General features: G+C 44.8%; 2 protein-coding genes across 3 annotated transcripts; both read left to right on the top strand.

Annotated features, from left to right (window-relative positions):
* Positions 1–1,633: 1,633 nt before the first annotated feature.
* On the top strand, positions 1,634–7,196 carry nfyba (nuclear transcription factor Y, beta a). Of its 2 annotated transcripts, none has more exons than XM_037462465.2 (7): positions 1,634–1,740; positions 3,183–3,276; positions 3,367–3,497; positions 4,463–4,660; positions 5,933–6,011; positions 6,531–6,610; positions 6,694–7,196. In XM_037462465.2, exons 2-7 carry the CDS (start codon positions 3,183–3,185, stop codon positions 6,724–6,726), a joined length of 615 nt encoding a protein of 204 aa, XP_037318362.1. In that variant the 5' UTR covers positions 1,634–1,740; the 3' UTR covers positions 6,727–7,196. The 2 variants fall into 2 exon arrangements, with proteins under 2 accessions (XP_037318362.1, XP_037318363.1); XM_037462466.2 differs by lacking the exon at positions 1,634–1,740 and adding an exon at positions 1,893–2,027.
* Positions 7,197–12,973: 5,777 nt separating this feature from the next.
* Positions 12,974–26,560, top strand: podxl (podocalyxin-like). Its single transcript, XM_037462559.2, has 8 exons — positions 12,974–13,410; positions 22,122–22,889; positions 23,379–23,596; positions 23,683–23,706; positions 24,548–24,680; positions 24,774–24,817; positions 24,900–25,019; positions 25,580–26,560. Exons 1-8 carry the CDS (start codon positions 13,368–13,370, stop codon positions 25,772–25,774), a joined length of 1,545 nt encoding a protein of 514 aa, XP_037318456.2. The 5' UTR covers positions 12,974–13,367; the 3' UTR covers positions 25,775–26,560.
* Positions 26,561–26,651: the final 91 nt, after the last annotated feature.

Genomic DNA, 26,651 nt, shown 5'->3' with positions numbered 1-26,651 from the left:
TTTGATTTGTTACCTTCCCCTTTTCAACCTCCAGCAATTTTTCTAAGAGTCCCGAACATCATTTTTCCGCAATAGGAACCCCCTGATGTTGTTTTTGTTAAAACTGGAAACCCCCATCTGTGTGAACGAAAGTAAAAAAACATGATCAAAAATTGGAAGCCCGGTTGGGGACGTCTGGAAGAATTCAGTCAAACGACTTCTCTCGTTCTGGTAGATTTATTTGTCAGATCACAGGTCAAGTAACAGCGCTGCGTTTGCAAAGACAGGACAACAACAACTGACTAAAATCAGGAAGAACAACTGACTAACATCTGCAAGAACAACTGACTAACACCAGGAAGAACATTATGTTTTAGAATTCTTGTTAGATACAAAAGGAAAGATTTCTATTGGCCCTAAACTGGCGCTGAGGAGGAACAGGTCCTCCTGCTGAAACACAAGATCCAATCACATACAATATGTGGTCTCCTAACATTCATGCAAACATAACAAAGCATGAGTGTTGTATGCTGCCTGGTGCGTCTCTAACACATCCTTATCAGATCAGTGTCTGCCTGCTTGGCACTTTCTGCTTTGCCCTCTGACCTTGCACTCTTCAACCAGGACAAGACAGTGACTCCCTCAATGAGCACTATGAAAGAGCTTTTGATTATCATGTGGGCGGTGAGAAGAGGACGGGAGAGGACAGGAGTCAGGAGAAGAAATGGTGGAGAGGAAAGGACAATTAATCCATTAATATGGTAATCATGTGAGTCTCATTGTCCGGATTATCGGCAACAGTTAGCGGGGGTCCTCTTCCACTCAGGGAGGCTGGATGCATGCGGAGGAAACTCATCGCCAGAGAAGCTATGAGTCGGACAGCTCAGTAAAGACTCCGCTCATCTGTGTGAAAACATTAAGGCACCTGTTCACATTGTCCTATGATAAGGTCATAAGAGAAATACAAATTACTTAGTGGTAGTTAACTTTAACACATCACTGACGTCATAGTGGATTAATATATACGAATGCAGGCTGCACTTTTAAGTGTGTTGCCCTCTGCAGACTGCTGTTGTTTTGAGACGTGTGTGCGATGGCATGTCCACGTTGCTTTGTTGCTGATTTATTGCTTTGTGGCTGAACAGCATTAGCATGTATATTGAAAATGAGCACCATGCATACAATGCGTTACTTATACAGCTCCTTCTGGTGTAACAAGTTTCTAACGCTGAAAATGAGGGTAAAGCGTGAATGTTGAATGAATGTTTGTGATCCGTTTTCTAAAAATAACTCACGTCATTGATTGAGTAAATTACTCAAATAAACTTTCAGTGGATATTTTATTGTTCTATGAGGCACTTCAGAAGGTAGACGAGGTGCATTCCAGTGCAGCCACGAATGTAGGAATTATAAGATATATACAGATAGACCTAAAAACAAGGATCTGTTCGTAAACAATTAACACGTTCTGAATGTACCAATTATTTTGTTTTTAAGTGTACTGATACTTTATTTGGCTTTCAATTTCCTTGATTGCAAAAAAACTAACCCAGTCACAAATAAATTTGTTTCTACTGCTGAGTTCACTTTCAACCTCCTAGGTAGGAGCTTGCAAGAGGTCCGCGAACGCGGCACGGTACTCTACCGGCGAGCAGCGGTAGCGCAGCCACGGTTACGCGCTGGGACTGGTCCCTTCGCAGCCATTTTCTGTCCAACCAAACAGCCGTCTCAGGAAGGTAACCAACCAGGGCTTCATTGCAGGTTTGTGCCTGGCTCCGGCCAATGATTGCTAACCGATTTCTCGTTAGCTCGAATGGAAATGTCCGTCTCTGTCTGATTTTTTATTTGTTGTCGGAGTGAATGAGGGCTGCTCATCAGGAAGTATCCAGCGGTGAAACTTAATAAACGACTATTTGACTTTTGGGCCTGGCCACGTCTCGCTCAGATCTGTACGACAAAGAACAGGCCAACAGGCGCGATTTGCAGTGGGCGTACAATGAAAACGTTTTCAATGGGCGCTATGTACCGGACTAGGTTAACTACACCAGGTAGAGAGCCTTTCTTCATTTTCATTCAAACCTCAAACCAGCTAGCGTTACCTGTCTTAAGAGCGGGAAACTGGCTAGTTTAATTCGCCTGGTAGTAGCAAACGTTAGCTAACGACGCGAGGCAGACACCGGGCTAGTTAGCACACGAAAGCTAAACACAGACCTGGATATGTAGCGTTAGCGTGTTACACACGTAAACTAACCTCACTGCGTGTTACGGCCGTGCCCTCGCACGGTTCCCCGTATAAGCAACGCAAACGACGGTAACGTTAACCTAGGGTCCCGATGTCGTGCCAATTTAATTTCACAATTTACTCACACGAGCCGGCAAACACATTTCATCATTTTACAATAGCGCGTAACGTGAAGGGGGAGGGGCGGAGCTACAGCAACCTCCTTTCGACATCTAAGACCACATCTGTCCTTTAAAACGAATCGGTTACACGTCAAACGTTAGTCGTAGCCTTTAAAATGAAAGGGCATAACGTTAACCTGAATGTAACATCTGGCATTATTCCAGACAAGTGAGCGAGTTGTGAATATGCGATCATCTGCGAGGGTTCACTCCGAGACAAAGCCACGCGCCGAGACAAAGCGAAACACGCATTGGGGGATTTTTCATGCATGGCTTTCACGATGTGTTCGATATATAAGAACTATTGTCTGTTTCATGTCGTATTGGTCTTACTATAAATAATCAATTAACCTAGAGCAAACATACAAAGATAAATGCAGTGCATGTCTCATGCACTCTGTGCCTTTAGTAACTGCAAACCTATAAACCAATGAAACATTAAGATATATTAAAGTCATTGTGTGAATATGAAAGAAAATACTCACATTTGATGCTAAACACTAATGAGAACAGGATACTGCATAAACAACAAGATGCATCGCCAAATTAAACTCGCCGTTGCATTTTGTTTTTGTGGTGTTTTATCTGTGCAGGAATAATTGTTCCCCACATCTGGGTTGTTACTTTCAGCATTTTATTAAGTTCTTTCACTTTGCACAGTGTTCAATCCTCAGCGCAGCTACAGAGCAAAACCTTTAATAAAAGAGCAGATCATCTGCGCTTTGATGACTTAGCATTGGTGCCGTGGAGATAATTATATGGGCATCGCTCCTAATGTGACCTTTCTGTTTGTGCCACAGATGGACGGAGACAGCTCGACCACCGACGCCTCCCAGCTGGGCATCAGCGGAGAGTTTGTGACATCCGGTCAATACGTCTTCCAGTCCCAAGACGGTGAGGAGCCGGCACAGAGTGTGGCCCGCCAGAGAGCTGGGGTCACAGGCGGCTCATTCTAACCCCCGTGTTGTGTTTGTTTCGCCCCAGATGACGGAGAGGAGAATCTGAATGACCACGACGATGGTGGCATCAAGGAAAACTTCAGGGAGCAGGACATCTATCTCCCCATTGCCAACGTGGCTCGCATCATGAAGAACGCTGTTCCTCAAACCGGAAAGGTGTGTGTGTGTGTGTGGGGGGGGGGGGGGGGGGCGATAAATATGAAAACATCAGCCTCTCAAATGAGTAGCAAAGGTAGTGTAAAAGAAGTATGTAGAAATTAACGCTGGGCGGTATGGCCAAAAATTTATTACACTTGTATGTTTCTGGCGGTATTACTAAATATCACAGTATTTTATATTTTGGAGTAAACACGTTGGCCAACTTTCTCTCCCCTTACTGCGAGTTAGCACGTTAGCTGCTGTGGCTCATAGTGTTGCCACCAGAGGCAATACCAGCTGCTCGACAAACTTGCAATAAATTGTTATGTTGGATTTTTCAAACCCACACAGCACACAGCTCCTCTCTTGGGCACAAGTTGTGTTGGTGCACCTCTGGTCTCTTGTTGTTTCTCCTGTGCCCTTAGTGATAAGCAGTGAACAGTATATTTTGCTGCCTGCCGAAGAGTGACAACAAATTTAAAACTGGCATAACCGGTACACCGTCCATAGAACTCCTATAAGAAGAGCATTATGACAAAGAAATAGGGAAAATAACAGTTAGTCACTGATGATTATCAAGTCTGTTTTGTGCAGCTAATGTGAGCACTTCTCAGAACACAGCTGGCCTCGTTGAGTCCCTATCAGGCTTAATGTGGTCCGTCAGTGTAGCTCTTCGGGCGCCTGAAGTGGTCGTGTTTCCACGGAGACTCAGACCCATGTCAGGTGTGATTAAAGACCACAAATTGGCAATTTGAAGACGTATTCAATCTACCACTCAAGCGCACACTTACTTACTTACTGAGAGGTTAAGTTTGTTTTGGCAAAATGGAAGCACTCCGTACAAGCACCAGACACTGCAGGGAAACTGACTGTATTACTAACAAATCCTTTATTGACAAAGGCCCGATCTGTTCTTCCTGAGTGACAGAAGTTGGTCCTCAGTTTGAAGAAAATGTTTTAAACTGTGTTCCCGTTTCCCACAGATTGCGAAAGATGCCAAGGAGTGCGTGCAGGAGTGCGTGAGCGAGTTCATCAGCTTCATCACGTCGGAGGCGAGTGAGCGATGCCACCAGGAGAAGAGGAAGACCATCAACGGGGAGGACATCCTGTTCGCCATGTCCACGCTGGGCTTCGACATGTACGTGGAGCCGCTGAAACTCTACCTGCAAAAGTTCAGAGAGGTAAGACACAAAGAGAGAAGAATCCGGCCCGTGTGCACTGCCATGGTCCAACCAGTGACCTTATGTTGTCTCGAGCGCTTCGGTAGCGTAGCTAGGGTTGGGTATCCGAGGATCGATTGGAATCGGAACTAGCTTTGCGATTTACCCGGTATTGTTCAAAAGTTTAAAATTCGATTCCTAGTTTCGATTCTCAGTCCGCCGGCGCCGACCGGAAATAGAAACCGCTGAACACCAACGAAGAAGCGTCCACCGGAAGTGTTGGCGCAACAGCGCGATCGAACATGTATAGCTGTGTCGGCGGTCCAAAGTGTGGTTACACAGCTGAAAACAGCCCTGTTAGAAATTCATAGTAAAGTTAATAAAAAGTTCATAGAATTAACATTGATGATTTAAAATATCTCAAACTTTTTGGACCCTGCCTCTTAAAAGAATCGGAATCGAGAATCACTGGGAACCGGAATTGAAACAAGGAATCGGAATCGTTCAAATTCAAACGATACCCAACCCTAAGCGTAGCTGAATCCGCGCTCATGCTAGTGAGCGAAGAGCAGGATCGGCAATACAAGCAGCACAAATGAGCCGTCTCCAGGTTGCTAGAGAGAGGGACGTCTGGAAAATCTAATCTAATGCCTGCCTGGCAGCAGGCAGGCATTAGATGAAGCTGTTATTCTCTTTACTTATTGAACCGTTTGTGTTCTGGTTCACGGCTCAGGTTATCTACTCCACATTGTGACAGAATCACTACCATCAATCAGATTGTTCCCAGTAGGATTAAACACATCGTTTCTGGTTCTGGTCTAATAAATGCTCAAAACGCCCCCGTTTTGAAACCAAATCTTAAGAGAAAATGATTACATGAAATGAACTAATAATATAAATCTAGACAAGCACAACTGTTCCATCTACACACTAATTTTCTTTTCCCATTGTGAATAAAAGCAGCCCAGCTGCTAACAGACAAAGCACCGAGCAGCTGGGTTGCCACATGTGTCACATCTTGTGTTGAACTGTCTAGAATACAATCCGTTGGATTATCTTGAATCAGACGAGGACATTGAAAGCTTTGACTCATCATAACACACCGTTTGGAATTTCCTGTATTTTATCATTACCGTTTTTTACCTTTTTCCTTTTGAAAGTTCCTACATGGGACCGCAGCAGCCTGAAATTGGAATCGGCTCATTTATTTGTCCAAACAATGCTCTTGTTTGGTTCCAGATGTCGCCGTGCTCACATCTGTAATGTCTTCTGCTTCTCTTGCGTTTGTTCCAGGCCATGAAGGGGGAGAAGGGGATTGCAGGAGTGCCGGGGGGAGATGGCCTGGGAGATGAGCTCACGGACGATAACTTCAGTAAGGTTATTTCATAATTTATCTCCACGTTGGACTTTCTTTAATCTCCTGACATGAATTTCTTTCCTCAAGTTATTAGATTGGAGTAAACAATAATAGCCGTGTCATAAGAGAACTGGCCCCCATGTTGTTATATACCAGGCATTAAGTACGAGCTTGTTTAAGTATTTTGGCGTGATCTCACATGAAAGATTTCACGTAATCTCTCATTCAATGTTATAAATTAAACGCAATGTATCTAAATCCATTTTTTTTAGTCTTTAGTCGAAAAATGTCATTTAAATTGAATATATAAGTAAACCTGAAGTGTTTTTAATACTTTCTCATAGACCAATCCCATTTCATAATACCACTCAGTATTCAGATGAGTCCTAAAGAATCACCTGCATCAAAGGGCAAAATCTAACAGATAAACTATTTAGAGACATTATCAATAATCCATATGGCCCAGTCCTAGTGTGTCCTGTTCTTCATGTCCTAAAGTCCCCTCTTCAAAGTACACCTTTCTGCCCTCATCAGCAAACCCACTGCCAGCTGGCATCATCACAGCGGATGGTCAGCAGCAGAACGTCATGGTGTACACCACCGCATATCAACAGGTACAGCCCACCCACACGCTGATCCAAACCAGGTGATCATTTTTGCTCCAATGCCCACCTAAACATTTGCGTCTGTGTTTCAGATCCCCACCGTGCAGCAGATCCAGTTTTCATGACGAGGCCTTACCCCTTAACACGGCCAGATGACCTACGACCTCGCCACAAGGCAATGGTCATCAGAGGGACAGAGAGGAAGGGGGGAGGAGGGGGGAGTCACAGAAACCCCCATGTACAGAAACATCAGAAAGTGTAGTTCCTAGTTGTGAGATACCAAATGTTTTGGAGTGCATCCAAACCAACTTGGAAGAATCAAGGCTTTATTTTAAAGGCTAGTCTTATTAGTGGTCAAATAGGTTGTTATTTTTCTGTGCGTGTGTTGATGTGTTTGCTTTTATGCATTTCTTTCTTTTGGGGTAGGGGGGTAGTAATGGGAAGTGTTGTACTGGATGTTTATTTTGGAACACACTCTGTTTTGAACGGAGAGCAGACCCATTGCTGTCAGATCATGCAGCTCTTTTGTAAGTTAACACAATGTACCATGTGCTTTAATGTTATGTAAATCCTTTGAATAAAAATTCAACAGTGATGTTTAAAATGTCCCATTTACACTCACCGGCCACTTTAATAGGTACACCTTGCTAGTCAATTTCTTATTCTCACTTCTACAAGACCAGGGGAGTGGCCCACTACGGGTCAGACGAGTGAATTGTAGGGAAGTAAAACCTCTGCATTGCCTTCACTTTCAGAAGGAAGAGTGGGTCTCTTTTTCAATTCAATATAGGTCAACACTGCACGTGACATAAAAACGGCCCGCAGCTGACTTCTTTAATGACTAAAGAGAAGATTGGATTCTTCTTCCTATCCGTGGCACTGTTCAGTGGAAAGCAGGTTGTTTTGTTGCCCACTCTGACCCTGCAGCAGCCCACCAGCCTCACAGGGGTCATCCACCTCTCCACATAACACCACGCCGCCTCACAGCACATTGCGCTCTCCAATCACATCATTAGTCGGTCAAACTCTGGTTTTGGAAAGCTGAAATAAAGTGTGTTCTGTCATTAACACAAATACACACAAGATGTAGAATCTGTCTGGTATGCTTTGAAAACTGGTTTGGACTTGCGGAATAATATTTTCGTCTGGCAATTGTTTATGCTTATTGCAGTCAGTCGGTCTTGACATGTACATGTAATGCAAATGTAAAATGGCACATTTCCTGAGGGTGCCCCCACCTTGGGGCCCCCGAGCTAGAAATAGTTTCCGTCGGGCCCACGCCCACGCTGCTCATTTCCTCCTATAGAATCCCTACGCCTTTTTCCCCGGGAAGCTCCCTTTCCTCCTCCTGGCTGTTTCCTGAGACGCCCCCCCCCCCCCCCCCCCCCCAATGAATAAACCGCCGCACTCCTGTGTCCCACGTCCCTCGGCGGGACAGGCGCAGACGCCCGCTCTCCCATCAGACTGGAAGTAGATCGATCTGCATTGCGGCCTCCTCCCTGTCCCTTTCCTCCCGGTCTACGTTCATACCCATTTGTCTGTTCATTGTTCACCCCCCCCATGCAGCCCTCGTAGGACTGAAACTTAAGCTGTTGTCAGAGAACCAAAAGTCTCAGTCATATTGATACATTTGGTGTTAAAGTCTGAAGTTTGTCTTGCAAGTAAAAAGACCTTCAGCATGGCTTCATTTTTCAGACATAGAGCATGGTGAGAGGGCCGTTGTCAGTATTTGAGCCTCACGCTTCACGTCAAAGAAGGCTCATTGCTTTATTTAGCAAAAGTAACAGATGTGACCCTGATCGGACGAGTTACAGGGAGAAAGTTCCTCGGACAAAAGTCAATTCACCTGTTCAAAAGCAAGCGTCGCTGACGTTGGCCAGAGAAAAGGGTTGGAGGGGACCTCGGAGAGGTCACGTTTGTCGGCTGGGCATCTGCGGTGGATCTCTCTGACAGTTTGCGCTGTCAGTCAGAGATGAAGCCACATAGCAGCGCCTGCAGATAAGTCCGTGCTCGCTGGGTCCTATCCCTGGCAGATAATGCTGTCTGTGCCTGGCCGACCCCTGCTGTCGCCGACTGCCCACAGGTTTCAATATCTCTTTGCGTCTGGAGAATGTTCCTCTAGGGCACACACACGCACCCACACACACACACACACACAATCCACCATCCTTCCACTCCTTTCTTGGGCCATCCCACTTCAGCTCCTTCTTCCCTTTTGACCTTTGACCCTCGTCCTCCCCGTCCATCGCGGTGCATGTCAGCCCGAAGGAAACCTTTGACAGTCAAAGCAGAGGAAAGAGCAGCACCTCCTCACAAAAACACACACTCACATACTGTTCGCCAGATGCAGTTCCACTTGGTACCAGGCTTCTGATAATAAGGTGTGGAGTGTTCTGCGTCCTATCGTTACTCTCATGTCAGGCCTCTCCTCCCACACTGGAGAGTGGAGCGCATCAGTAGACCCTTCTTCTGATGAGGGATTTGAAGTTCTCACTTCAGCCGTTGGCCTGTTAGCAGTCGCACAGAGCAGCAGGGAGACAAGCGTGGGCCAAGCGCTCTGTGTTCACACAACAAGGGAGACCCACTATGCTTATTAGTCATTAAAAGCCTTGGTGGATTGCAACCTGTCTGCACGTCTCAGCTGGGCTGGGGCCGCCCCCAAAAGAGGCAGGTCTAAGAAGCAGCTCAGCCAATTACTGATTAAAGATGAATGAGGGACATATAATTTCAGGGCTGGCCCCATGCTGGGCTTGTCCCACGAGAGGCACCGTAGTAACAACATGGCAATGGCGTAGCCTTCCAAGAAGATCCAACCCAACAAGTTAATATCACATTTGATATATACTGTTACATATATATGTATATATATACATATATAATGGATAAATATTTATTTATTTATTTTGACCAAACCAGACCTGGTGAGTGACCGGGTTTGGTAAGGGGGCTTAAAGTAAGTTGTACGGCGCAATCGATTGAATATTTTGTCAATGTTCTGTATATGTAGTAATTTACAGTATACCTCTTTTTAATCATTTCAGTGGCAAGAATACACTTGTGATCTGTGGAGGAGAAATGCTCTCTGGACTCAAAAGTCTTTCACTCATGTGCCAGACCGTCAACCACAGTAACTCCACTCTGAGCTGATAAAAAGAAATGCACTAAATAATGGGGGGGGGGGGGATAGAATCTTATCTCTGTGTGATTGGTACCACGTCTCAAGGGAATTTCAGAAAGATGAGATGGTCTGGGAGAGAAGCAGAAAGGAGCCCCGAGGTGGGAGGTTTGAGCCTGGAGGGGAACCACATGGGGGAGAGACATGAGATGTGTGAGGGAATGCCATGTGGAGGAGTGTCTGTGACGGGGTTCCTGGAGACCAAGAAGGTGCCAAGGAGGTTACCAGTGAGGAGTTGGGGGGGGTACAAGGAAGAATGCACTCTCACATTCTTGTAATGCCCGCCTCATTGTGGAGGGCTAATGAGGCAGGGGGGGGGAGTAATGGCGGCCGCGGGCCACAGACTGGACAAAACCACCAAGCTGAGCTCGGGGGGAGAGGAATTCCTAACGCCAGACATGAGAGGGCCTGGCTCGGTGCCAACAAAAAAGGTATGAAAATATACATATTTATAGTGAGGGGCATCAAGTCAACATCAAAGGAGAAAAAGAGCATCCTTTCTAAGAACAATGACAAAGAAACAAATACCCTCACATTCAGGAAGCGCCGTGGCACATCCATCCTGCCCCCCCCCCCCCCACACACACACACACACACACACACACCAGACACGCTCCCTGTCTGTCACTATCTCACTGATCTTGTACTTAACTGGCCTGATGAGTCGTCCAGGCCACACAGAAGTAATGGAGGGTGAAATCTAGAGTCCTCCTGCTCTGTAAGGCGCTAGAGCATGTGTGTTCATCACTGTGAGTGCAAACTGTGCACAATCAGGCAACTTCAGTTCTTGCGCTCATAAAAAGAAAGTGATGGTGATACACAGAAATAAAGGGTTGGAGTAGGTGAGGGCACCAACACCTTTAACTTGTCTTGTTTGTCGGCCGGTCGCAGCTTTAAACATGTGGAGTGGATTCAAACACTAGTTTAGGTTAGGCTGGTTTCCAATGTGTTTGCTTATTATCAAGTTACGTATCCAAGTTGACTTCACCCTGTTCTCACACACTGCTTTTAGCAGAAGGAAGTAATACACTAACATACGTCTGCTAGCAAGTGCTGGAGGTCCCCGCTCACATGTCCGAGTATTGAACTATTCCTATTCATTTGCCATTTAAAGTTATACTCTGTCATGTCGGCCATACGCAGTATTACATGAGCAAAAAAACTCACACAATCCATGCACACACTCGTACTCATACTTATCATGAACAATCCTAATCAACGTGTACACACACAGTTCACAGCAACAACCCTTAGAGCTGTTTTCGGAGATCTACTGATGTCTCTAAAGCAAGTTATTAATGACTCCCAACTTTTCCAGTGGCAGGAAACACCAGAGAAAACCTCCACACCCCTGATCGTATCTTTATTTATTTCCCAGACTTCCCATCAGCATTTTACCGGAGCTTGCATGACGTCCCCAAGCTCTCACTGGGTTTCTCCTAAAAAAATTGTTTGTTTTTGGTTCCTTTACCATTCAGAGAATCCACCCCGTCAATCAGTGGAGATCTGGAGCAAAATGAAAGGAGGCTAAGTAGAAGAGCCCTGAAAAGCCATTCCTGGGACGTTTGTGAATATCCGTTGTCATGGCTACAAGCAACTGAGTCAACTCTGTGGTTCCTGCAGCGCAGCAATCTGAACGGAGGTCCGGACTTTAATCCAAAAGTAACAGACAGTGCCAGCTGGAGCAGTGTGCCCATTTCTGAAGTAAATTAAACTGTCATTGTGGGTTAATGGAGAAGAAATACATTGTTATTCATGCCAGCAACAGAGGAGGGACAACTTGGAATGGTTCTGTTAACGTATCCATTGCATCCCTTTTTGAATAAGGAAAACTTCACCCCTAGAATCACCACGTCACTATGAATTATTCTGGTTCTTTGACGCATGGCTCCCTGGTGAAAGAAGATCAAATAAATCTTGATTAATTGAAATAAATGGAGGCAAGTGTTCTACACAATTAATCATTTCTTCACGAGACCTACACTCTCGTCCAGTATTTTTGTTGTCCAATAAAAATAATATATATATATATATATGTTTATGAGGGCCTCAAGCAGACATCCTCTTATCTGCAACCATTCCTCCACACTAAAACACATCTGGAAAAAAAAACACCACTGGACCACGGCTACATCTTTTCTTTCTGGTCCTTGTGCTTGTGAGATTACTACATGTCATGATGAGCCTGTGAGGGCCCACGGGACGTAAACACCATCATTAGAGGGGTTCCTCCTACTGGAAATGTGACCGCTGAGGCCCAACCCTCAACAGGAGGCTTTGAAGTCCATTTGGCGTAGTGGCCAAATGGAGGAAGCAAATCCTACGGATCCTTCATTTGATGCTGTTGGGCCCAAAAATACTTTCCCCCATAGACTTACATTGGGAAAGAGGCGTCTGTATGTCAGCGGATACATTTCTTTCTTTTAATCAATTTTCCCTCTCAAACAATGTAATCACCCTTGTTTAAATCATTAGAACAAATGCACTTTATTACAATTATACTGTATCTCTTAATGCACATCATAATCCAGTGGAATGCGAGGTTAAAGGTTACGCTAGTGCCTCCTCGCTATGGGCCCATAGATGTGAATCATCCAAGTTATATTTATTTCAGAAAACAAACTTCATAGCTCACACAATTATATACTTAAGCAAGTTTTTCTCCTATCATCCGTGTTCTGGACTCATCCGCCCGCCTGTGTTTGGAGCAACGCATCCTCCACGTCAGCACGAATAGAACCACTGTGCATGCATACGAGTATAGCTGAGGGTTTACTTTGTGTTTTTCATTGTGACAGAAGTCCAACCTCGGGGTTTTAGGTCTGAAGACATATGTCGCACTGTAACCTGTGGGGAACAAGTTCAGGCGGAGACACGCTGACTCTGTGAATGTCAGCAGGCCTTTTTACCGAGATCAAACAACATTAGTGCCGATGGTGACTTCACCCCCGTGTCCTTGAGTCATGGACCGTTTTAGAAAATGAATCAAAACCAAGGAGGGCGGGGGGGGGGGGGGGGGGGGCGGCATTGTCTCGCGGCTTCCTTTGTTATTCAAAAATGTCCTGGCTGCAGCGAGTCCTGGGCTCTGGGATTGGACCGGACTGGCTCTGCCCCTGGTTCCTCATGATAAGGGGAGGCAGGGCTCCGGGGGCCGCTGCCTACTGCTAACAGCAGAACACTTTGGCTGAGCACAGCACAGCATCAAGGCACTGTGGGAGACAAGACAGAGCGAGAGAGAGAGAGAGAGAGAGAGATAGAGGGACACTGAGCTCCAACACTAAAGCCAAGGAGACCGCGGAAACACTCCCCCCCGCCCCATCACTCCCCCCCACCCCAAATCCTCAAAGTGCACAGCGAGGAAAGAAAGAAGCAGCGGAGACAAACAAAAGCATTCTTGGCTTTCAGTTTAAGAGAAGAAGCAGGAAGGAAAAAAAGTGAATAATAAGTTGGGCGAGCTGGTTAACTTGACAGAAAGAGAAGGAGAAAAGGCGTGACGGGACGGACTCAAGCTCATCATCACTGTCTGCCTCCAGATACCAAGGAACCGGTGGTTGTGCGCTGCATGAAGGATCAGAAGCAGGACCAAACAGGATGAGAGCGACTCAGAGGATCACATCGTTGCTGCTGTCAGTCAGTGAGTACAATTGGACTTAAATCTACAGCTGGGATGGATGGTTCTGTGGCTGCTACGACGAACCTGAACCCGTACCTGTGTCTCTGTGATAGTAAAGTGTGTGAGAAGCAGTGGCAGCATGGTTTACACGCTGCAGAGCGATGCAGGGAGTTTAAAACAAGTCAACAGGGACCAATGACTGAATGAGATAAAGTATGGCGTATTAATGTGGAATCAGTCCAAAATCTAAACTCAAGGAACTAATAGTTAACATAAAAAGACATCATAATATCTTTGCCTACTATTTGAAGTTAAAATTCCATTCTGTACACCTTTCATACACAATGTGTGTAAAAAGTACCTTTCTAATGTAGTAGAAGTATTAAGCTATTAAGCATAACATGGAAATAGTCAAGTAAAGTACACGCATGAAAAGCAGAATTAAAGCGCATTTAAAGTGTTTTACAACTCAACTACGCAAACCATTTTGTTGCCCTTTATTACCTCAGCAGCACTGATTGAATGTACAATATAGGGTTATATTTTACTCCCCTATAAACAACATTATTCTTTTTTTTTAACATGTAGCCCTTTTGATACCAAAGATGAAATTGTGTATCAAAATGTAGACTTTGACATGAAGCATTTACCACATAAAGGTTAGTATGTGTTACTTCACATCATATGAGGGGAACACTGCTAGCGGCGTGAGACAGCCTCCACCCTTTGAACGGTTTGTGGACGCGTTCGGTCTCTAAGAAGCAAAGAACACAGAATCCTATTGGCGTAACACTGAAACACGGCCAAACTTGCTGCAAACCAGGGTTGTTGCCAATAACGCGCCTTTTTGTCTTGGTTTTCTTTGTGGCTTCATTTGTGCACAAATTGAGCTGCATTGAACAGCAGACCCTTTACTTTTTTCCCTCCCCTGCGCTACGTCGTTCTGTTCGGGAAGCAGACTATTGCTGGACTGTATGGAATCTGAAGAAAAGTGGTAATCACACGTTAGGAGTCCGAAACATCTGCCCCTCCATCTCCCACCGTCCCATCGTTAAGGGCTCCCATCGGAGCCCCCCTCCCTCCTTCCACCACACACACACAATCAAAAGAAGTCCTCAAATAGCTGTGGACACAAGGAGCCTGAATAATGAAGCGCACCCCTGACCTCCCTCCCTGACTGGGAGGCCTGGAAAGTGTTTTTCTTTAATTACAGACCCTGCTTCTCCCGCCAATACAGTAGGTGGGTTCAGATGGGAGGCCGTTGGTTTATTTATATATTTTCTTAAGTGTGAAGTCACATGCGCAGAAATCTAAAGGCTTGTCAGCACCTTTTTCAACAAAAAAAAAAGCCTGACATGTTTTTCTTTACATGTTAACGCGCATCTGGGTCTGTGTGTTTAACGTCCTGTGATCACAAGAAGTGCTTGAAATACTGGACATACACTCAGTTGTTCACCATGTTTTAGGAAAAGAGAAACTTTGTAATTGAAGGTTGGCTGAGCAGTGCTCCCTTACAATGGAGCTCTCACTGTACCCAACTAATTCATTCACTAGAAGTACCTGACAAAGGTTTCTAGGACTGGCGTTTGAAGGACATGTCCAGAAGGAAAACAGTTAACAAATATAAAGATAGAAGCTAGAGCTGCAGATTACAGTTTCAGAGAGAACCACCATGTGACCTTGTGACAATGAGATTCAGGAATACTGTTCCTTTGAATGGTCATTTAACAAATACCGTGTATCCACTGTACACAGTACTGTCCTCATCAGTTCATTGTCCCTGTGCAGGAGGAAATTAATCAATGACCTAAAAATGGTGATTACATAAAAAACTAAAACAGATGAAGAGCTGATGAGGCAGCAAGTAGAGTGTGATTAAGAAATGAATAAATGAAACCATAATGGTCTAAACAAAATCCCAAACCAAGGGTCATTCCGTGATGATTTTTCACCAAGCACACTATCATTCAGAAATGAATCCCACCTTTTAGAACGCCAAAAAGCAGCTGAAGTGACTCCAGAAGCCTCCATCTTTGAAGGTGCCATGTCCAGCTCTCCTAATTAGGGCCCTCAATGTGGCCGACTCCTTCTCGGCTGGGTGTAGTTACTTCCTGAAGGTTCAGCTGATTGTCACAGTGACGACGAGACTTCAGGAAGTTTCTGAGCCCAGCCAAGAAAAAGTCCTGCACATATTTGCGTGTTTTTCCGGACAGATATGAGATTGCTATCAATCTTCTCATAACTCTTGGCAAGAAAGCAAACAGCCAACATGTTGATTTCATTCAATGCGATGCTGTTGTTTCAAAACGTGTTTGTTAGCCTAAGTCCCCAAGTTCTGGGGACAAACTGGTCCAGAAAGGGCGTGTTTGAAGTCATCACAATGACTGTTGAACTTGGTCCAATGCTTCCGACACATAGAATTGGCATGTATTTCTACTTCTGTCTCTTCATAAACACTAGGTTTTAAGTGAAAATGCCATTTCACTTTCCCAATTTAAGCCTCTAAAGCTCCAAGAATGTTCCTGCTAACTGCAGCTACTTGAACCTGAAAGTAAAAAATACACGACGGGGGTCCGATAAGGTATCTAGATCCTGAACTAGGCCGTATCGTGAACTATCAGGCCTCTCCAGGACTTCCCAACCCCTACGCAGACCGTCTTTCTCATGCATTGGTGGGTTCATGACTTGTTCATTTCCTACAAGATAACATGCAGCCGTCTGCACGCCAGTGGGCCGGAGAGACGCTGCCCGCTTGGCACACTCTGCTGGTGTCGGCTGGCGCACATGGAAGAGGGAGGAGAACAATAGATGGGAATAAAACATTCCCAACATCCCAAATTCTAAAGGAGGGCGTGGTGTACGGTGACGTCCTCTCCCACTCGGGAGGCTTTCATTGCACTCTTCAATACCCCAGGCTTCATTTAATAACATTAAAAACAATGGGCAGAGACATTATTTTGTGTAAAGAAGGTTTATGAGTTATTTTTAGTGACGCAAGGGATTCAAAAAGGGGGGGACAAAGTCAAGTCAAGTCAGGAGTCAGAGTCACGGACTGGATCACAGAAATAAAAGGGAGCACATATAACGTTTAGAGGTCCCTGATCATGTTTTTATTCTTTTTGCCGATAATTGATGATCGATATTGTTCTTTCATTATAGCAGCTGGATTATAAGGTTCCAGAACATTTATTTTTGCCAACATCCCAAATTTAATTTCAACGGCTCTGAAGTCAGTTAACCATTATAAATTCAAATATTATCCTTCATTTCGTTATGGTCATTTGTAATGTTTATCTTGGTGATTCAAATAATACGGAAAGAAATATATGTGTTCATTAATTAAAACAAATTTAGTTTAGCGTTATATCTCTTAATATAGCTATACCTTAACTCGAGTACCACTCATAGTTACTTTTTAACTAGCACCTGGAGCTTTCTGTTTAATTTGGCAATGTTTCATCGACCATTTTTTTTTCTGCAGCCAATGATCTAATGTTTGGATGTCAACTCGTTCCTGAACACCCATTAAATCAATTCTTGCTCACAAAAAAATAAATGCACTGTTTATTGTAACAGATAAACTATCTTGAGAAAAACACGGCGTAATCTTTATCTTTTAAAGTAGAATTGATGCTATGAAGATTGACGCAAAGACTAACACCTGCAGAGTTATTTTCATGAAGGCAGTTCTTGTTTTGACTTGGACATTACACTCACAGTCCTGGCCTCCCTGGAAGACTCCTGAAGGTCCTCGGCAGCCTTTTTTAGGAGCCGTGTGGGTACGGATCAGGACCCGGAGGCACTGGGTCCTGCTTTAGAGGCCAGGCGGGGATGGCATGTGGAAGTTTCCTTCTTGGAGGAATCTCGGCTCTCTGTAAAGCTGAGCATTTCATCACTGTCAGAAGCTGCAGATAAAGGGCTGCTCGCCTTCACCTCTATTCCAACCTCGCACTCCCTTCCCTCTACCCAGCATGCCGCGCTGCACACCCAGGTGTCCATTAATCAGGCTCGCGGCTGGTACCGTGGCGGACCTTCGCTCACCCTCCTCCTCTCCGTCAAGAAGCCTCCTCATTCCTCTCCTCCCTGCTCTGTACTTTCTCAGCAGTCTTTTTAATCCGCCCCATCCCTTCGTGTCAACTCCCCTCACTTCTCAGGTTTTAGGAAAACACAAAACGGCTGCTGCATTGGCAAAGTGTGTGTGTGTGTGTGTGTGTGTGTGTGTGTGTGTGTGTGTGTGTGTGTAATGAAACATGCCTTCACGCTGAGCTTCTCCTTTAGGATTGTTCATCAAAAAGCAAATTTCATTTTAATTTATCTTCTATGTTATCTAGACTTGGAGCTTTTTCCATTGCTCTTATCTTAAAGGCATGTTCCAACACAAATCGTATGATTCAAAGCGTCAAAAAAAGAATATGTAATAATGTTGATGGCCCCTCGATGTAAAACTGAAAAATGTAAATCTAAACAAAAAAACTAAATGAATAAAATCTATTTAGCTCATTGTTTAAAATGTTTTACATTTAATTTAAATTTCTAAAAAGAGTTTCAGTCAACAGACATGCATTAGACACTGTGAAGCCGCACATCGTCACGTCTCTATTTCATGTATAAAAGTTACACAAAAACATGCGATGGATGGATTACATTCATTTTTCAATCAATAGACGCCACACTGTTCATCATTTACAATCATTTATCTGTATGGATCAACATGGCACTTATTATTAATCTCAGTGGAGGGGTGTGGGTGCACGTGGAGGGTTGTTACAAAGACATGAACTTTTAGCACGGGTTAACCCCACAGTTGGTGTAAACACACATAGCAGTCTGCTCTCCAAGGACAGGGAGTGTGTTGTTTATGGATGATGTGTGCAAGGGTGCCAGTGTGTGTGTGTGTGTGTGTGTATTTGTGTGTGTGTGGTCAGTCATTTCCATGTGGCAGTTAGATTTACGGCGTCTTGAAACCCCCCTCTCCACTTTCTCCCTCCCCCCTCCGACTCCCCTCCCTTTCTCTTGTCTCTCCTTTATTCCCACCGAGTGTTTTTACATTCACTGCTCCTCACCTCGCTTCACAGGAGCGCACAATGTGAAGCGAGGACCCCTCCCTTCCCCCATTCCCAGTCTCCCAGAGAGCTGAATTACCTCTCTCAATGGGACGACGGTGGGGGCAGCCGAAAGCTTGAACATGTCCCGGCTGCAGCGGGTGGGGGTGGGAGAAGTCCGTTGTTGCATGGCCGCACGTGGGGCAGTGGGGGCCTTTGTGTGCGCCGTCACCAAGCTAACGGGGCAGCTTTGTCCCGCCAGAGCTTTAGAGCGACAGCTACATTTATTTATATACTCTCATCCATTTGTTCACGTCACACGCACATAAATCCAAGAGTTACACTCAGGGTGGCTGGCAAGGTGGAAGGAGAGCTGGCACACACACGTACCCACTGCACACACACTTAGTAGCTCACATCCCCTCACATAAGATCATGCAATCCTATGATAATTATCTCTCAGTTTGCTGCTGTTGTGTTACATGTTCAGGTGTTCCTGTTTTTTTGTCCATCCCATGTGTTTTTTTAAGGTGTGACATATCAATATTTTTGGTGGCACTATCCTGGTGTTACGAAATAAATATTGATATCATGTTAATAACACACATTAAATGATAACTGTAATCAAGCGTCAAAGAAAAATAATTGAATATGCACAGCATATAAAGACAATATACAAACTGAATTATAGGTTGGACCGTATCATTACTTTTAAACTCTATTTTAAGTACAGCTGTAAATTTCTTACTGGTGTCTTTGTTCGTTTTTATTCATTTAGTCTGTAATATTCAATAGTTTTTTGTTATATAAATCTCTGGCCCAAGAATTTCCCTTAATCTTGACTAACCTCCATCCCATCCTGCACCACGCAGAACACGCGAGCCGGGCTACGTCGCCTCCACTGGTGTTGACCTCACTGACCACGGATATAACTACTGAACACAGAGCTATAAAACAGTCTCCTCTGTCGCTCTGTGTCTCCCATCTTTTCACCTCCATGTTTATTGCATTTGTGGGACCTTGTTCCAGCATGGGGGGGCATTTATTTACAACATGGCAGACAGGGGAAGGGAGAACAATGTAACCAGTCTCAAACGTCTGGCCACGCTGTCAGACGGTTCTCACCCACTGTGCAACCCCTCTGACCTCCTCTGGACATCCACTGCTCAGGGAATCCAGGATCAACACTGATTTGTGTCTGGCTTTAAAGATCATTCCTTACTACGGCATAATCTACTAATAACTTGATTTAGTTTGTAACGATCATTTCTAAGGTTGAATGCTGCAGAACAACTTCCCACCAACGCTGTCGTGTATCTAAACAAAAGTGAGAACAATAGAGACAACTGGCAGAAGACCAGAGGCAGTCCCTGACACTTGTTACATAGAATCAAAAGAAGTGCTTCCTATCACTGACGTGAGCCCAGGAGTGTAAGGAAGAGCCAGGGAAAGCACAACAGGTCCGTTCCCACACGATCACACGGGTCACACCATGCCACTACGACAGAGACTACAGGTGTAGCCAAGCAGGAATGAGTTACGCACACTGTGACAGTTGGGGTCACAGGGGTCACGCAGGTCACAGGCTTCAGGGCCAGGAGATGACGTTCACAAAGCATGGATAGAAAGCAGACCACTTCTCTTTCGACTCTGGGAGTAATGGGCAGTGTAAATCTTGCTTTCAGAGTATGAGTAATGACTTCTTAAGTATGTACTTACTCTAGTTTAGTGATGTGATTTTATTAGGAGGCAGTTTCTTTCATTTTGTTGTTTGATGGGGGCGATGGTGGCGCATGGAGAGTAGTGTGGTGCACTGGGAGCCCCAAGGTTGGTGGTTTGAATCCCGGCTGCCCCATGTGTCATGTCGAAGCGTCCCTGAGCAAGACACCTAACCCCTAATTGCTCCCCAGGCAAAATGTAATGCATGGGTTATAATGTAATGTAAGTCGCTGTGGATAAAAGCATCAGCTAAATGACATGTAATGTAATGTCAAAAAACAGCATATGGGTAAGAAAAACATAAAAAAAGAGTACAACCTTTCAGCTTCAGCCCATTGGGTTTTCTCATGTGTCTGAAGTTGAGTATGCCTTTGGAAAGAAAAGACACATTCATATATTTGTTCGTAATACTTAAAGTAATTTGTTGTCCACAATATAACACTGTGCTAATAATAAAATAATGTCAAAGTAATTCTGAGTCATTAAAGAAAACCTCATTAGACGAAAACAAGAAGGCAGAGTGTGTGTGTGTGTGTGTGTGTGTGTGTGTGTGTGTGTGTGTGTGTGTGTGTGTGTGTGTGTGTGTGTGTGTGTGTGTGTGTGTGTGAGGAATGAGTGGGCGATGTAAAAACAGCCGTTGGCACTGGTAGCAGCCGCTGTCGCCCGCTGAGAAATGGACGTATCACAGATAGCTCGGGGTTAAAACATGACGCCACACCTGGAGGAGGGAGAGCTGGAGATGAGAAACAGCAGGCTGGAATGAGACCATGAACCAACAACATCTCACCAAAAAACTCCTGGCATTTTAGATTAAGTACAGTTAGCATACTTGGCAAATCAATGTTTCTGATTCTGAAAAATAATTTTTATTTAAATAAATATTTTAAAAAAGGTTTTTCCCATATGCAAAAAATGAAAAATGCTCATCGCTATCCTACTTTTCTCCATGACAACTTGAAGGATATTAGACTGTAGCTGCATGCACTTCAGAGTCAGCGATCAGTCTTTTCTATGGAAACAGAAGGTGTCTGATGCCATGTTCCTTTGGCCGATCCAGTCGCTGCGTGGCCAATGCAACTGGAGACATTTCAATATGACTACTCATTTGTTGTATATGTACAGCCGAAGTTCATGTTTTGTGGGGTAGAACATTTTCTTCCCAAAGATTACACTCAAAAACCCAGCAAGCAGGTGGATTTCTTACACTTTCATTTTGATTTTCAGTGGCAGCCTACACACATCTCAAATATATGTGATTAGAAATAGATTTAAAAAAAAAAAAAGTTTCTACAAGATGTTCAGGTCCCTTAGGATGTCTACGTGTGACCCCCATGTCACCGCACTTATCCAGTAAGTGTGTGTGTATTACTTCAGCTGTGTGCAGGTCAGAAAGTGGGGGGTGGGGGGGGGGGGGGTAGGGCCATTGTTTTCTGGCCCTGGAGCCAGGCGAGGATAGATCTCGGGGCACCGCAGGCGGGGCCGTGGTTCAGGGTGTGGTACTTCCAAGTGTATTGTGTGCCTCATCCTGTCCTGCGTGCTATAAATAGAGCAACAGAAGAAGAAGGAGCGCTGTGGACGAAGCTTACAGCTGTTCAGAAACAGACCTCAAAGGCCTCCGCCAGACTGTAAATTTCAAAAAAAGAAAGAAAAGAAGCTGCTCCAATCTGTGTTCTTTATAAATCCCAATTAGTATTTAGCACATAATGTTTCTCCGAAGTCAGTGGGGAACCAAACAGAGCAATAAACATCATACTTGTTTTCCCCTCGTGGACAAACACATTTGACTGTTCTCAGGTCTGCTGGATGTGTCAGTAGTCAACATATTCATCACTACTTGAGGCCATATAAGGCAATATTGTGTTTTTTAGCTTGCTCTGTCCATGAGCGGCAACAACATCTGTCAATACAGGTTTAGACTATTTCATTTAGCAGCTGGCTGTACATAATAACTGCGTTTTTATCACTCCTTAGGCTTCCTAATATTCAGTGTCAGGCTTTCCAATGCGGACACCACCCAGAATGTTGTCACATCCAAGCAGTCATCAGAGTTTGCAAACGAGACTGAGAACGTCAACTTCAGTGTCCAAACCACATTGACACAGAATGTGACAACTGATCCAAAGAACCATACGACGCCATCTATGGGGACAACTAATGCGACGACAACGTCTGCTGCGTCTGCCACAGTAAAGTCTGCCACAAACACTACAGGGGATGATACCACTACTGCTACTGCTACCGCGTCAAACAGCCCACCAAACACTAGTGTCCCTGTTACAACAACAGCTACAACAACTGCAACAGCCACAACAACAGCAACAACAACAACTGCAACAACAGCTACAACAACTGCAACAATAGCTGAAAAAACAGCTACAGCAACGGCAACAACAACAGCTACAATAACAGCAACAGCTGCAACAACTGCAACAGCTACATCAACAGCTACAACAACAGCTACAATAACAGCAACAGCTGCAACAACTGCAACAGCCACAACAACAGCAACAGCTGCCAACAGCACTGGGTCAACTGGAGCCCCCAAATACATCGTTGCCCCCAAAACAAAGGCAACCTCTGTACCCGTAACAACAGCCGGGACACAAGCGGACACCAACCTGTCTGGCCACGTGGGGACAAGCGAGACCACAAAGGGTTCGACGGGGGCCCTTTCGACGGTGCAACAATCAGTGGCTCACACCACCATCCCCACCCAGACGAGCCAGGAGAGCCAAGCAGGTCAGTGCCTCTGATGCCCACCTGAGAACGGCCCACCTCCCCCATCCGAAGCTCTCTAATCTTAGACAGACTTCAATCAGTCAATGTATTTGATCTGGTGGAACATTTGAGATGATTATTTCAGTTCTTCTTTAAGATGACACTAAGGAGACAATAAGCTGTTAAGCCGCTGAAAAGTGAGTCATTCCTTTGATGACTATAAACTAAAACTAGGACCTTAACGCCAATGCCTCGTGAGTTGCCTTAAACTTCGGTCTGTTGACTTGAAAATGCTTGAAAGGCCCATATTTCATAGTTATTTCATTTTATGTGTACCACCATATATTATTCTCCTGTATCAAGTAACATTAGCGCCATTCCTCCAGTAAGTCCACACTTAGTTCCCCGGGTGCACTTTGTCTACATTGAAGTCTGTTCCTTGGTTCCCACCTCAGGGCGTCGCTGTCAGGGAACACTATTTTTACCGCGTGTCACTGTGTCTGGTTGAAGGTGCCGTGAAAGCGACTGTGGCGTCTAAAGTGACCACGGTCACATGGAGAGCCGACAACGCGGTGACCACTGGCTACCCCTCCACCCCGGCGGAGAAGGGGCCTTCTACCTCACAGCCTCTTGTTACCAAAGCTGGGACCCCGTCCCCACCACCCCCCTCCGTTGTGACCCAAATCACCACCAGCCACGCCGCAGCAGCTCAGCCAAAGCAGTATGCGGTAAGTCCCGCACTGCGGACGGTGTATCGACATATTTCTGAATGCTTCGCCCTCACGCACTGTGTTTTTATTCTTCTCTTTTGCAGTATTCTCTAAACCACGGGGACGAGGTAAGATTAGGCTTTGTTTTGAGTATTGTGTGTCTTTGAATCCATCGAGCCAAACAATGCTTGTGACAACAAACACAGTGTGTGGTGTGACTCCTCGGGTCCCTGCTCCATAGGAAGCGCGGCACCACCCTCAGCCCTCCGTTCTCCGTCATGCAGCATCCTGCAGGAGGGAAAAGAACACAAACTGTGTTCATTTATATTCTACATTGGGTCCGTTTTAGTGCTTTAACTCTCACATCAGTCGCCCATGCGTCCTATATGGTGTTATTCTTAAGGCTAGACAAATTAAATGATCACATATTCGCCATAATGCTTCACAAAGCAATTTACAGGCTTGGTGTATTATTAATTGCAAATATGCGCCCACCTTTCACTGCAGTTTCACTGCAATAAAGCTAAAAAAAATTAATTCTAAAAATTAATTCTACAAAGTGTGTGGACACTTCTTACAGTATTCAACAATATTTCCAGTAGTCAGTGATGTAATAGCATTATGAGGTCTTTACACATGGCAGATGGTAATAGAAACCCTTAAATATTTCCCACCACTGAGGGAGGATCTGGGTGGATCCATCAACAGGAAACAGTGAAGCTCACTATAAAAAAAGAATTCCAATCACTGGGTGGAAAAAGTGTCTTCAGTGGGAACCCTTCCTGCCTTTCACTAGCTTCCTTCGTTCCCACACATCTTACATGGGGTCACCTTCTCCACGTGAAGGCCTAAGCAGCTGGGGCCGCTCCACATCTCGGTGTCTGCTCAGTCATTCATGGGAAAGTAAAACAATGGGATGGATTTTGCTTGCGAGACAGAAATGTTTTTTTTTTTTTTTGTTACCGTCAGAAAGAGGAGGAGAAAGACCTGGCGGAGGTGTGCAAGCGGCTGATGGTCAATCTACAAGACGGCAACTGCACCCTAACGTGGCAGCACCGCAACGACAAAATACAGTTTGACCGTGTGGAGATCAACGGAAAAGGTGAAGCACTGTCCCCCCCCTTTGTGTCAGGTTAACTTAGAGGTGAACTGAATGTTCCAATTGCTAACAAACACACCTGAATGCATCTCACAGTGAAAACCAGCCTCGCAAACCAGTACTATGAAGAAATCACCAAGGTAAGAGCTCCCATAAAGACGACATATCGTCACTCACCACGGCTTACACAAGCCATCCTCTGATTGAGTTCTCTGCTTAAAGAAACCCACCGATAGCAAAACCCTGATCGCCATCCTGGCCTCCAGTGGAGCTCTGCTGATCATGATCGTCATCCTCGCCGTCTGTGCCTCGCACCACCGCAGGCCGTACAATGAGAACCAGGTAGGTGGAGCGCCTCCATCCACACAGAGCGTCTTCCAACCCCACATGAGGGCTTTTCTATGGTGGTGCAACATCGTGGGCAGAGAAAAAAAACAGCAGTACAACAGTACTCAAAAGTACACACATGCCACGACAAACTCCCCCCCTTGATTAGCAGATTTATGAATGAAAATATGAAAAATGTAGCTGTAAAGCCTGTGTGGGCTTAAACTTATTTTCTAACTTGGAACCTTTTTTCAATGTGTTTGTGTGCTAAGTTACAAATGGAGTCAACCATAAAGGCTGCAATGTTATTCCTAACAGTCAATGTACGTCTGTAAAGTGTCCATACAACTGTACAAAAAGGACCTTGATAACCGTTTTCATAATGTTATCAAACTGTCTCCGCCTGTCAGTGAGGTAAACAAGCACTTTGAGTGGACTGACTTTCTTGTGTTTGTGGCACTCGGACACAAAGGACATGTGAAAGTAGTGAGGATGGAAAATAGGGTCAACGTGAAATAAGCAGTATCCACCACAAGGACAGCTTTTAGAAACGTTGTCCCTTTAAATCCCTGCAGCAGCACCTGACGGAGGAGCTGCACACAGTGGAGAATGGTTACCACGACAACCCGACGCTTGAGGTGATGGAGGTGCAGCCAGAGATGCAGGAGAAGAAGACGGCGCTGAACGGAGAGTTCAACGACAGCTGGATCGTCCCCATGGACAACCTGCTGAAGGAGGACGTGGCGAGCGAGGAGGACACACACCTGTAGAGACGAGCGGGGGGAGGAGGAGTTGATTTGTACACTACCACCTGTAAATAAGTACTTTTTAAGTTGTTTTCTGCGAGCGTGGAAGAGTCAGGTGACGTTCAGTAACAAAGACAATGTCCACAAAGACGCTTCTTTAGGTTGATAGAAAGACGATAGAAAGTGAAAGCTTTTAAATCCCAGGGTGAGATTTGCTTTTGTCTAGAAGTCGTCACAGGATACAGACGACGGAAAAGGCCTCCAGCTTTCTTTCTAAAAATAGGACTTCTGCGCTTCTCTGATGTAACCATGACTTATGACAAGATATCTTAAAAATACACATCACGCCTAGTTATACTTCAAACACATTCAAAATAAAATTGAATTATTCATGTTTTTTAGGGACTACCACTGAAACAGTTTCTCTTTCCACACTGTTGTTGCTGTTGTGTCTTGTGACATTTTAAACTGTCTGATTTGATATTAAAACCAGGGCACATCACTGAGTCGGTTCAGTTTGAATAACTGCATTCCTTTTAAACCATTAAGTTAATATATATGCGAACCTATATACAAGTCAATCACCATCTTGGGCACTCCAATAATCTTTAATTGCTTTTTTTGTCTAAAGTTTCACTTTTATTTTAGCTGTCACCAAAGTATGTTACTATTTGTTATGTATTTATGTATTGTTTGCTGCAGAAGGCAAACAACAGGGGTCTGACACACTGGAAGCTGCAAATGGTCAATGGCCTCGGCTCATGTTCTTCTACCTGCTCACATTTGAAAATAAAAGGCAGTGTTTTTTTTCCACTTTGGTCCCTCAGTTGTCTTTTTCTGTACTGATCCAATACTCGCGTCCACTAGGGGGCAGAAACAGCACGGACACAGGAATTAGGAA

The sequence above is a fragment of the Pungitius pungitius genome, chromosome 2, assembly GCF_949316345.1.
Source record: "Pungitius pungitius chromosome 2, fPunPun2.1, whole genome shotgun sequence".
In the NCBI taxonomy this organism is placed as follows: Eukaryota; Metazoa; Chordata; class Actinopteri; order Perciformes; family Gasterosteidae; genus Pungitius; species Pungitius pungitius.
Note: the sequence above shows the minus strand (reverse complement) of the source record. Positions and strands in the feature narration are given on the sequence as shown.

Coding starts and splice junctions, on each gene's coding strand:
- podxl (XM_037462559.2), top strand. CDS start 13,368: ATGAGAGCGACTCAGAGGATCACATCGTTGCTGCTGTCAGTCA. Junction 22,890..23,378: donor GAGCCAGGAGAGCCAAGCAG/GTCAGTGCCTCT, acceptor GTCTGGTTGAAG/GTGCCGTGAAAGCGACTGTG. Junction 24,818..24,899: donor ACTATGAAGAAATCACCAAG/GTAAGAGCTCCC, acceptor CTCTGCTTAAAG/AAACCCACCGATAGCAAAAC.
- nfyba (XM_037462465.2), top strand. CDS start 3,183: ATGGACGGAGACAGCTCGACCACCGACGCCTCCCAGCTGGGCATCAGC. Junction 3,277..3,366: donor CGTCTTCCAGTCCCAAGACG/GTGAGGAGCCGG, acceptor GTTTCGCCCCAG/ATGACGGAGAGGAGAATCTG. Junction 4,661..5,932: donor ACCTGCAAAAGTTCAGAGAG/GTAAGACACAAA, acceptor CGTTTGTTCCAG/GCCATGAAGGGGGAGAAGGG.